The sequence below is a fragment of the Oreochromis aureus genome, linkage group 9, assembly GCF_013358895.1.
Source record: "Oreochromis aureus strain Israel breed Guangdong linkage group 9, ZZ_aureus, whole genome shotgun sequence".
Lineage (NCBI taxonomy): Eukaryota > Metazoa > Chordata > Actinopteri > Cichliformes > Cichlidae > Oreochromis > Oreochromis aureus.
Window position 1 is genome coordinate 18,896,588 of NC_052950.1, and position 13,050 is coordinate 18,909,637.

General features: G+C 40.7%; 1 protein-coding gene across 2 annotated transcripts in view; it reads left to right on the plus strand.

The window, feature by feature from the left end:
- The window catches only part of ctdspla (CTD (carboxy-terminal domain, RNA polymerase II, polypeptide A) small phosphatase-like a), a 34,693-nt gene extending 24,231 nt beyond the window's left edge, over positions 1-10,462 (plus strand). For both annotated transcript variants that reach the window (XM_031732473.2, XM_031732474.2), the window contains 5 exons: positions 1,208-1,309; positions 6,029-6,085; positions 6,818-6,910; positions 6,999-7,184; positions 9,273-10,462. In XM_031732473.2, coding sequence (XP_031588333.1) covers positions 1,208-1,309; positions 6,029-6,085; positions 6,818-6,910; positions 6,999-7,184; positions 9,273-9,398 — 564 coding nt within the window. In that variant the 3' untranslated portion in view covers positions 9,399-10,462. The remainder of the gene's footprint in view (positions 1-1,207; positions 1,310-6,028; positions 6,086-6,817; positions 6,911-6,998; positions 7,185-9,272) is intronic.
- Positions 10,463-13,050: the final 2,588 nt, after the last annotated feature.

Below are 13,050 nucleotides of genomic sequence, written 5' to 3' on the forward strand. Positions count from 1 at the left end.
TTAACAAGTCTGTGAGAGCGCTCCCCGGCTGTGCCTTTGGAGCACGGTTATTTTAACTGCTTGGTGAGAATGTCAAGGTCCCAGTGAGCCTTTCTTTCTTTGTTCAACCTGCATGTGTAAATCACATTCATCACGCCCTGACAGGATGCCATTCAGTGCCCTTGCTCAAAAAGAATGCTTCCTGTGATACATCAGCATGCAGTCCTGCCATTAGGCATAATAATTCAGTCATGGTGGACCAAAAAACACACACAGAAGTACACATACATGCATATGTGTTTAAGGCTGGCAGAGTCGTTGATCGCAGCCTCTTTGTGTGTGGATGAACGTGTATATGCTGGTGCACAATCTGTATGTGTGTGTGTGGTTTGAGTGTGCGCCCCCCATGGCCGGACCATCTGCCCCGTGCCTGCCTGTAACCTCAGGCTCACTTCGTAGAGGACACTAGTGTCCCCCCCGATCATAAAGACAGCATAGTCACAGAACTCTGTCATCATGAGGTAACAGAAAATATCAGCGCCGAGGAGAGACCAGCAAGAAAAGCAGGCATGTCACTTTGAATTATCATTTGAAGAAATAGCTCCTAAATTCACATACGATGGCATTTAATTGGACATCAAGTATCAAGTATAATGTCAGGAAAAAACTGCTCCCTGTTGATGCTCTTAACACTTTCTGGGGATCGTCTGGAAATAAGCGCTGGTGATGTAGACATCAAGGTCGAGCAGAGATAATTGGAGCTCTTTTTTTCCTTATGTAGGATAGTCAGATGAGCTCATATAATTTGGCCAAATCATACAGCTTGTGGCTACACACTAAATCCTTTTTGTCTCTCCGTGCATCGATGGTTTTCTAAGCAGTTTCAAGACTTCTCGTTAAACTTTAAGTGAAATCTATATGACTTTGTGATTTTGGCATACTTTTAAAAATGTAACATCTGCAATCAGGGGAGAAGCATTCCATGTTATCAAAGTGCTGATATATCTCTGAGCCGCAGAAGCTTAGGGACACCCGCCTGCAGGTCATTAATCCTGAGAAGTGTTTCTTGAGTGTCACCCAAAACACCCGAAGAGATCTTATCCAACACTCTGACTGAGCCACCATCACACCCTCAGTGTGTGTGTGTGCGTGTGTGGCCGCCTGTTCCCGATAATGCACTTCTCTATATGCATACCATTAAGTATGCATATGTGTGTTTTCTCTGCAGCCTCCAGCCAAGTTCCTCCTGCCAGAGGTCAGCATAGCAGACTATGGCAAGAACTGCGTAGTGATCGATCTGGACGAAACCCTTGTACACAGCTCCTTCAAGGTACGCCACCTCCCTACATGACCTCAAACACACTGTGCACTTTGAAATACGCCGACGCTGCGTTTTGTTTTTCCTCATGCTGTTGCTGTGCAGCCACAGTTGGATTAAACAGAAATAGGTCCTGAAAAATGACTTTGTTCTGAATAGGGTCTGAGGACAAATAGCATGAGCCCTGTTAGCATCACCGAGCTACACATAATCGCATGAATCTATGTCCTTCAGAGTATAAAGGGTTCTTAATACCTGTTAGAACAGGTGAGAACGAGAAAGAGCAAGAACAGCTATCTGACTAAGAAGACCTGGAAGACTGATTTTCTCATCAAATTTCTATCCATGCATCCATTTTCTTAACGTCATTGCAAACTGGGTTTCAAGGGAGGTGAAGCATCAGGCGATCCATAAGAGAAAACAGCCGGCTATTGATGCACAGCATCCACATCAGTGGCCAGTTTATGCTTCTCAATTAATGTAACGTGTCTTTAGTCGGTTGGAGGAAATTCACATGGCAACAGGGAAAACCTGCAAGAAAAACCAGCGAGTTCAAACAGAATCTTCTTTGTGGTGCTTAATATTAATTAATTAATTAATTAATCATCAAATATCTGTATCAATCTTCAAAATATATATCAGCCTACCGCTGCACCGCTGGGTTGCCCAACAGTTAGACCTGATCATACCACATCCACATCTAATGGTTTTTTGTCATCTAATTTCATTACAATAATTAAAATAATTTGATTTCTCAAACCATAAATAATTCAAGCCCCAAGTTTCAAACTTAAAATCCATGAAATTTGGATATTTGTGGTTTTCATTAGACTGCAATTTATATGTAGCTTAATTGGTGCCAGCCCTGCTTTTGTTTTCAGTAGTGAGCAGTACTACTTAGAGGCTGAAAATATGCTTAAAAATGCTCCATCTGTATATGTAATGGCACAGATGTACAGCTATTTTTCACTCACAAACATGTTATGTTTTTTTCAGCCTGCTGCAGGCACTTAAAGGGAAAGCCCAGTATAGTAGATACTAGTACACTATCCTTGTAAATGGCTCTTGTCTCTCACCATCAAAAGCTCCCTCTACTGACACACCTGGCACACCTAGTGACCCATTTGAGCACAGCTCTGCCCCGGCTTCAGCTGATCTCATTATGCCTGTGAGTGCTACCTGCGCTTGGGTGCTTTTGTGCTCAGTGTCGGCGAGCTACGCAACAAAATACCTCAAAGTAAAGTTGAAGTATAAGTTTTATGTTCCACTTAAGTGGAACTCCTGTTAATTAAAATGATTGTAGAGAAGAAAAAAGACTTTGAGTGCATTGACTCAATTGCTTTGGAGTGTAAAAGGACGAAAGGCACACAAACGCACACACAAACATTGAAGCGGACACACCCATCAGTCACATGCCAGCAGTTCAGGGCCACACACTCACACACACAGACACACACACAATCATACAGGCTCACCCACACACAAGGGTGTGTCCAGTGCAGTGTACTCTTGGTTTGAATGGCTGTGGAATGGACTGTGCAGAAATCCTGGATCTAATACACTGCAGGCCAAAGCGAGCCCAAAATTATTATTTTTTTCCTTTTGATCAAACTCACACACCAGATACCCAGTCCATCAAAATTCGTTTAGTTCACAGATCAGTGTGCGGTATGAAATGGATTCACAATGCATTAAATGGAAATACGTTGAGAGAGGAAGAGAGGGAGACAGAAAGTGGCACAACGCAGCATTTTCAGTTCCTTTCAGAAGCATAGCAGGATTTCCTGTAGCTTTCCCGTTTCAAGGTGATTTTGATGTCCAATATTAAGCATTTTCTTTCCAAAACAATACATGCTTCCACTGGAAATTACACAATTATAGCAGAATAGCAACAACTGACAAGGGATGCAGACGCTGCACAGATGGACGTAGACTAAAAAAGAAACGTTACATAACACATCGCATACTCTTGCTTTTATCCTGCATATTATGGATGGGGAGATAAATCCTGAGCCCTCTCTGAGATTAGCTGCTGTGTGTGTTAGATGTGCACAAGTAGCTGAAATGAATGAAGACTGATCTCCATGCTGTACACTGTAGTAATTTGAACAGCGTGCATTTGCAAAGCACTTGTCAAAAGATGTCTTGCTCAACATCTGAGCATTAAAATTCCACAACAGCCTTTTCCTCTCTCGGGATCGATTTCCCTGATAATTTTGGGACCTGGCTGCAGTCCCGTCCAGCCACAACGGTATTAGTGAGATCAACACCTGCACTTGGTGTTGCAGTCCATCTTAAAGATGTTGGAAGGGGTTTAAGTCAGCACTCTGTGCAGGACATTGCAGTTCATCTGATTTATGGACTGAGAACTGGCATTGTCCAGTTAAACTGGGTCCCATCCCTGAAGCAGAAGGGCGAAGAAGTGCAGAAAAACATGGTCAAGATAAGAACTTAGGCCATGCAACCAATGCAAAATAATCATAAGTTGCTGCCCTAACAGTCTTTTAATACAACCTTTCTTCTTACCTTACCCAGGGACATCTAACTTCTTTTTCTGTACACATATGAATATAACAGGCCAGCTTAAGCTTGAAATATTTGGAATGCTAGCAAATGAGAAAAGGTGTATTTTAAAAAATAAGTAATTTGTGATGTTAGGGTATGCTGTAGAATTACATGGAGATGTTTTTAATGGCACTAATTCTCATGAAGTAAAGGTAAATTTATGTAGAGCCCTGGTTCTGAGCCAGAGTGTGGTCAGCAGGTGAAGCAACCCACGGTTCGGCAGAAATCCATAATTACACAAGCTGCCCGCACAACGTTTACCTTAGCTGCCCCCCCACATATGTAATCCTGCTGCATTTCCGCATCTCTTGCTGTCTCTGATCCGAGTCTATTACAGAGCAGGGCAATTAGCAGCTGTTGTATGTTCAGTCTTCAGATGATGGAGTGATTCAGCAGAAGAGCAGTAGGCACAGGAGCAGAGCGAAGTCTGTTTCTGCATCTCTGGCTCCATCTGTATCTCACTCATCTCTTCCCATTCTCTTTGTGACGGTATGCTGGCATCCTTATCCTCTTTCCAGCTTGTCACTGTTTTTATTTATTTTTTTAGACAGTTTTAGAAGAGCTTCAGTCATTTTTGCCCTCTGGTGTAAACATTAACCAAAGCTAAATATCATAATGCAAAACTGAGGTGTAGAATAAACACTGTTTATCTAGGGAGGGATTGTGAGGCTTTTACTGTTAATTGACTCACTCTGGTGTCAGATAAAGGAAGAAGAAAGCACCTCTGGTTGTCAAACTGATCCTATTAGACTCACGTATGGACATTTGGAAGGTCAAAGTGCTGCACTTTGTATTCCTACAGCAAACACCCCCTCTGCTGGATGGTACTGAACTGTATTTTCTAACTGGAGTATATTGCCAGAATAATCGCAGTAACAACACGCATGCATAACAAGACATTTTACAGGCTTTTTAAAATGTGCATTAGTTGCGAGTACTATACATACAAGTTTAATATAGTTGCTCTGTATCTTACTATATTGTAATTGATTTAAACAAAGAAAATGCAATTAAACGTTTGGGCTTAAATACAGGAATTATTGATATGGTTTAACATGGTAGCATTAGCATGTTATATTAGCATGTCTACAAAGCTAAATAGCAAAAAATCACAATAACTAGCTAGTTAAGAATAGATGCTATCTCATTTTGTCTTATCCTATATGCTAGATTTGGGGAAATAGCTTCTCATGCTCCGGTACAGTGGCTGAGTTTAATACGTCATTAAAGCTGTAAGTAAACGTAGTTCAATTAAAGGCTAATCTGAGGAAAAAGCAACAACAAATAAACAAGTTGGCTAATTAGCCTAGCTTCGACACTCTTTAGAGTCTTCAAACGGGGGGCAGGATCTGATTTTATCTGCCAAATGTTTTTTTTTTTTTTTTTAAGCAGGGAAGGAAGGAGCTAATTAACATTTTGATAAAATAGCCTTTGAACTTCAAACGCTTGTTTGTGTATCCACTGGTATTTGACTCTGTAATACAGAATTAAGCAATAAATTCGGAAGCAAAGTTGTCTTTCCCAGACATTATCAAAGACCAAGCTTTGGAGATTTCTTTAAAATTGAGCAGTGGAATTTAAATTAAGTGATATGTCTAAATAATCTTCAATTAGTTTTCCTTCTATACAGCAAACTATAAGCGCCTACATAAAAATTGTGTGTCTCTGAAAACAGGCAGATTTTCCCTGTCACCTGTTTTTCTTCCTCTCCCTCTCTGAAATGACACCGTCGTGCCTCCTACCTAATCCTTTCATCCTCCGTCTTTACACCCTCTGCTCGTCTTCCACCCACATCCCCTCTGGCATCTATCTTCCTCTTGCTTCCTGCTCCTCTCCTCTCCCCTTTTCTTGCTTTAGGAGAAAAAAAATGACACAAGTCACGCAGAGTAAAAAGGCAGCACTCCTCCTGTCCGCGTTCAAGTCTGTCATCTTGTACGGCTCTCAGGTTTCTCCCCAGAGTCTCACGCCTGGTTGTTATTTAACACTGAGATACGGAGCACTGGAGCAGAGGGAACCACATTATGCTGAAAGCCTTCATCATTTGCCTGGGGCACCTTACAGGAGTGTTTAACCTGTCTCTCTTTTTGAATTGCATGCAAGCATGTGGCTGTTTCCCTGTCAGAGTGAAGTTTTTGAATCTTTTCCTTGTTTCTTGTCATCCTGCAGCCCATTAGCAATGCGGACTTCATTGTTCCGGTGGAGATTGATGGCACCGTTCATCAGGTAATACTGCACCGATATGGAGGGCTTCCAGAAATGGGCTTGAATAAAACAATACGTGTGAATTTATAAGGGTGGAGACCTTGGCTTCACTTTACTTTCCTCTGTATTTATTATTCCCTTTTATCTCACAGAGATTTAAGCTCAAACTGTTTAGTTGTCTTTGATTTATTCTTTGAATCCTTGCTGCAGTAACGATAACTGGACAGTGACGCGAGTGTTTCGGCGAAACATCCCACAATGTTGAAGCTGCTGTTGAGTTTGTAGCAGAAGAGATTGTGCACAGAGTAGAAATGTGCATAAAGGGCGGCGTCCTTTTGAAGGTTTAATTGTCTGTGTCCGGTTTGAAGCAAAGGAAGCGATATTGTAGCTGTAACCTGGTTCAAGTAATCCAGGATAGGCTTTCTGCATCTGCTTTGGCCTATGCTTGATTACTTGCACTTGGAGGCAGCAACTAACCTGCAGAGACCTACTAAGAAGGACGAAGATGACAAGCAATGAAAAATAAGACCTCAAAGCATCCAAGTATTGCTCAAAAATGTTTCAAGTTTCATTTTTGTATCCCAGCTTTACTTAAACACAAATCTGCAAGTGGATAAAATTGAACTGAATAGTTAGTTATAGAGCAGCTAAAGAAGATTTCAAGAAGATTTCTTGTTTGGGTTTTTGCTCCAAAAATTTATTTTGAAAAAAAAAAGTGGGCAGAACTTAAGACAAGACGTGTCTCGGTTTCAGGTGTACGTGCTGAAGAGGCCTCACGTGGACGAGTTCCTCCAGAAAATGGGGGAGATGTTTGAATGTGTCCTCTTCACAGCAAGCTTAGCCAAGGTTGGTTCCCAGCTGCTTTGACAGTTACAGTAATGCTTCTGTTAATTTGCTGTGCGCTGCTCAACGTGATGCGCTTTGGCCTGTTTAGTATGCTGACCCTGTGGCGGACCTGCTGGACCAGTGGGGGGTGTTTCGCGCCCGTCTCTTCAGGGAATCCTGTGTTTTCCACAGAGGAAACTACGTCAAAGACCTCAGCCGACTGGGCCGAGAGCTCAGCAAAGTCATCATCATAGACAACTCACCTGCCTCTTACATCTTCCACCCTGAGAATGCAGTAAGTTATTTTTTAAAGAGATTTTTGATCTAAAACATACAGATTCAAAGTCATTAATTCTTGGTAGCAGGAAGTAGAACACTGTGGGAAAAGTCTTGAGCCACGCTTTGTTTGTTCATATTCTGCTTCCAAGGAACCAGATGTTCTTGGGATTTTTTAACGTGGTCTTGAGCGATAGTTCTTCAGGCTTTTAAGGTCTTTTCTTTGGACATTTGCTGTTTTATCAACAGTCCAGTCATTGTATCTGACCATTTTCTTATTTCTTCAGAAGTAGGCGCCAGTTTTTTTTATCCACACAACAGATAACTTAGCAAAAAAACTCTTGTTCACATTTGTTCACATTTCTTTAATTAAATGTATGAAAAATGTCAAAGACAACACAGTTTCACAGACACGAATGAGTATTTTGGCATCGTCTACTAGCTAAAAACTTGGCATATCTCAGCAGTGTGTCATTAAAGAATTTGAGGAAACTGGACAAGAGAAGGATAAAAGAAGAGGCATCTGGCCCTTCAGTTGATGCATCTACTGTTCACTGAAGCGTCTTCAGAAATGGTCTCAGTGGAAATGTGGCTGTCAAGAAGCCATTCATAAACGAGAAAACAGGAATAAAAGACGAATTATGCAAGAACTGGACTGATAATCTGTCAAGGCCGAAAGGCCGGTACGTGGGAGTGGACCCAAAAGCAGACTCAATGGACACACGAAAAGTGAGTTTTAACAAACTTTATTGAATGCAAGGGAAAGGAAGCGTGGGAACGTAGTGAGAGTCTCCGACACGAAGGCACTGAAACAGAGGGAAAAGGTGGTTGATATCCAGAGCTTGGGTGCAATGGCCAAAGGTAAGAATGAGGTAATGGGTCAGGCTTAAGGGGGGTGAAAGGTGCGAGGCTTTGGGGAGGGTAGCCGAGTGAGTGTCTGGAAGGGCGTGTGAAAGGGTGAGGTTCCAACCTTATGCTTCCAGTCATCCAGAGATGATGGCAGACAGGTATGAGCGGTGAGTAGTTGAGTTTCCAAGGAGTAAAGTTGCAGGCTGGATCGGTGAGTTGTGACTGAAGCAACTAGCGTCCAACTGAGTCCACAGCTGGTGAGTTAACTTGGAGTCTTCACAAGCAGACCGAGGACACATTGAGATAGGGGTTAGTACCGGGGAATAACATGACTTATGAGAGACAAGAAGGCCTAGTTACCACAGTGAGGTAGCTAACGAACTGGCGAAGACTGGAGGACTAGGCTAGTCTTAAATACTGCTTTGCTCATTGCCGTCGATGGGATGCAGGTGGGAAGAACAGGTGAGGAACCCAAGTGCAGTAAAAGCATAACTGGATCTAAAAACGCACATTGGAACATTTTCAGCCAGGGATTGGCCTCCGCAGAGCCTGGACCTCAGCATTATTGAAGCAGTGTGGGATCATCTCGACAGAGAACAGAACAAAAAAGGCAGCCAAGATCCAAAGAAGGGCTCTGTATGTCCTTCAAGAAGAAAGAAACTTGCCTAAAAGATGACAGACTGTGTTGAAGAACAAAGGCGGTCAAACAAATATTAACTATCAAGCTTGTTAGAATTGTAGATATTCATTTATAGTGTATTTCCGTGTATGTTTGCACGTTTCCTTTAATCACTGCATCTATTTTCCGGGCAAAATATAAAGAAATTAGAGGTGGTGCAAGACTTCTGCATAGCACTGTAGCTAACTCCTTTTCACATGATCCCAAAACATGTGAAATGGTAAGAAGTTTTAAGGTTAAGCTAAATGGTGGCTACAATTGCACTTGTTGCCTAATCAAGAACGGGGTCAAAATACACTGCTGTGATGGAAATAAGTTACTTATGAGGTGAACAATGATGTCGATGATTATATCTGTAAGACACTGTCAGGGTTTTTAATAATCACCGTTGTTCTCGTGCCAGAGGCAGTGTTCCCAATTTTATGAGAGTTCTCAACTCTGTGGAGAAGTTTCTGCTGCTGCCACTCTTTGATTTATTTCCCTCATTAATTATTTACACAAAAAAAAACCAACTGTAATGCAACATTTAAGCCTTTAAGCTGATTCTAATGTAAATGTGGGTGTGTTTTTCTGCCACAGGTCCCAGTGCAGTCTTGGTTTGATGATATGACCGACACAGAGCTTCTGGACCTCATTCCCTTGTTTGAGGGTCTCAGTAAAGAGGAGGACGTTTACAGTCTGTTACAGAGCCTAAGGAACAGGTAGCAGACAGCCACTCCAGCTGATCCCTCCTGCCTAAGCCCTGCTGAACAGAAGCCTCCCCTCTCTGCCACGGCCCCGTAGCCCGACTCCAGTCCTTCGAAGAGCTCTGGGAAGCTTCCCCAGTTGGAGGATTTCAGGCAAATGATCTACTCTTGATCAAAATAAAACAACAGTATGGATTCTCTGGGTTCTTGGACTCTTTGTACAGGACTCTAGCTGAAAAAAGATTCTATTACTGTATGTACATATTAAATGTTTCTAAGCGCAAGACAAACATAAAGTAATTTTTCTATCAGAGAGAGGAGGTTTTACTATTCCAAGTATTTTAGTTACTGAAAAACGATCAAATACACAGAACAAATTTTTTTATTTTTGTTTCGTTTGTTTCTGAGAATCGGTGACCTGTTGGGTTTTTGTGTTGAGCAGTGCTATGCAGGCCGTCGTTCCTCGTCTGATTTTTTTTTTTTTTTTTTTTCGTTCTAACCAACTGTGATTTAACTTCTCTTTACAGAATGAAGTGCCTTCATTACTGTGCTGATTTTCTTGTGTCGGGTTCTGGGGTGAGCATTTTTATGCTGCATATTTAGTCAATTCTCCAAAAGCGTATTCACTGAATCTTTAAATTGAAGTTGAAAATGAGTCTTTGATAACATCATTTAATCCAAAAGAAGTGAAATGAACACTTTTTGGATTAGAGGGGGAAGGAAAGTAGCTTGTTAGACCTGGATGACTTTTGATTTTCAGTTATGTAGCATTGAATTGTTAAATTTACCAAAGTTTTTACAATTCAATGGGATTTGTGACTAAACGACATCATTTGATCCTCGGCAGTGACTGTAAATCGATGATCTTTGAGGACATTGAAACGCTGTTTAGGTAACTGAAGAAAAAAAATATATCTGTGATGACATCACTGTCCACCAATAAATGTTTGAGGAAAAAAATAGAAAGATTAGCTTAGATATATAAAATTATATTTATTCTGGGAAAGGGTCCTGGGTGCATTGTAAAGAATGCTGTTGAAATCGTACTGTACAACGTTATTAAAGTTGCAAGTTTGCACACTGTCTGTATCTCTCATGGAGTAATGATTCTCACAAAACTCACTTAATGGCAATAACTGCAATAATAATTTTACAATGAACTAAAGGACCAACGCATTGCACACTCAAAAAAATAAGTCATTGGATGAACGTAATTTTATTTTGCCACTTATATTCCATCTAAACAAATCATGTTATATTAATCCATCTTGGTTGTGTTGTGTCAACACGATATATGTGTGTAGGTTTAACATAATATTAACAGTAACATTCAATTAATTTGACTTTTGTTCAACCAACATGTTTGTACCACGTTAGTCTAATTAGATTTATTTAAATTCATCTTATATTGTTTAAACACTTTGGCACATCAAAAGTCAGCCTTGTTACATGAACTAGTAAAATATTTGTTTGTTACACCAATGATAATCTTGTTGAATGAATGAAATGTAACTTATGTCTGTAGTACATGTTGTATTCATATTACATAATGTTCAACAAAAATAAGATTCAACGGATTTACAGCAACTTCCAATCCGCCCATCTTCTTATCTTTATCTGGGCTGCAGAAGTGATAGGGTAACAGGGGCAGGGTACAGACTGGACAGGTCGCTATCATACAGCGACAAACAACCATTTGCACTTCAACACCTTTGGGTAATTTAGAATAACCAGCTACCCTTACAACTGCAAGACTTTTAACTGTGGAGGAAACCAGAGTACACAGAGAGAACCCACTGCAAACTTCGCCTCATTGTGGATTCAAACCCAGGACCTTCTTGCTCTGAGGCAACAGCACAAACCACCATGGCATTAATCTGTCAATACAGACTTAACAAAAGTAGGAAAGCTATGCTTGATGATGCTTTATGTTGTTGTCCTTGACAAGTTAAACCATACGAAATAGTAACAGCATACACGTGGTGTGGTTGTCTGCCTCTTGTAACCCCACTGATTTTCCTGTGGTTTGACATCTAATGTGATCTTGTGGATTTCGTGAGCTGACTCAAAAAAAATGAAATTGGGTGGTTGTCACATGCACAAGATCCAAACTTGTAATTTGAACTAAATAATTCCATGTTTCTATGTTGAACGTAATTAAATCATGTAGTATCTGCATGAAATTCAGCAACCTTATTTGTTCTTGTTGAGATGACATCATACAATCTAGTAAGAGTGGCTGGATCCAGGCAACTAACCACTCTTACTAGATTGTATGATGTCATCTCAACAAGAACAAATTACGTTGCTGAATTTCATGTAGATGCTACAATTACTATTACATTCACCATAGAAACATGGAATTATTTAGTTCATATTACAAGTTTGGATCTTGTGCATGTAACAACCACCCAATTTCACTTTTTTGAGTGCATTTAGTGATGCCTGAATTCAACTAAGGCATGGGCTGCACACACCAGCTTTCACGAACCTCTGTAACAACACAGAAAAAAAATGTCATGAACCATATGAACGAAGCCCAAAACACAGCAACATGACAGCTACAGTGAAAAAAATGAAAACACAAAATATCTGAACCTAAAAACATGCAGAAACATATGAACACTTCATTAATTGCAACTGTTTTCCTGCTAATTAATGCAAATATCTAATCAGCCAATCACGTGGCAGCAAGTCAGTGGATGTAGGTATGTAGACATGGTCAAGGCAGCCGCTGAAGTCCAAACTGAGCACCAGAACGAAGAAGAAAACTGATTTAAATGACTGAATGTGGCATGGTTGTTGGTGCTGTCTTGATGCCATAGGAGAGTGGACTGATGGACTTCTCTGAGCAGACAGGAAGCAACAGTAAGTCACAACCACTTGTAATAACAAAGGTATGCAGAAGAGCATTTCTGAATCTAGAAGCACATCGGGCACAGCAGCAGACGAGCACACCAGGTAAGAACAGGAAGCCCACAGTTCACACAGGCTCACTGAAAGCGTACACTGGAGGCCAAAACCCGGGTTAAACTGACTCATCCCATTGGCCAGAAAACATGACTCTAAATGAATCATAATGTGCAGATAATGATGAAAGTCTAAATATAGCATAGTTTATCAGTGCTGTATTTAAAGTGGCTATAAAATGGCAGAGGTGACAACGATTTGTAATATTTTAGGAGAAATTTTTTTAGCAACTGAAGGAAGAGTTTGCCTTAAACAATTTTGGGTTTGAGTTGAAAATCTCACCAGAAGAATCAGTGCTGGAACTCTGTTTGTCGTGCACTGTAGTTTGTGACATTTTAACATGGATGAAAAAGCTCTCTCCAATGCTAATGGATGGAAATACCAAAACATTTAATGTTTTAATTTGCGATCAGGTCTTTGGGTCTCACACAGTTTTCTTATTTGCAATTTTATTCAAAAGGAACTGATGTTATTGTGTTTTAATCGAAATTTTAAACCCAAGGTAATCCCAAGTAGTTCACACTTGAGCTCCGCTGTTCTCTGCTGTGACTGCTGGGTTAAGTACATGAATTTATGAGCATGAGCATTTATGAGCTGGTTAATGTACAACCAAAGGGGAGCTTAGCTTCGTGTGATATCTTGATGTGAACTTTTAGCTTCCGCTTGCGTATCAGCCACTTTTACTGCAGCAGTGGATTAGG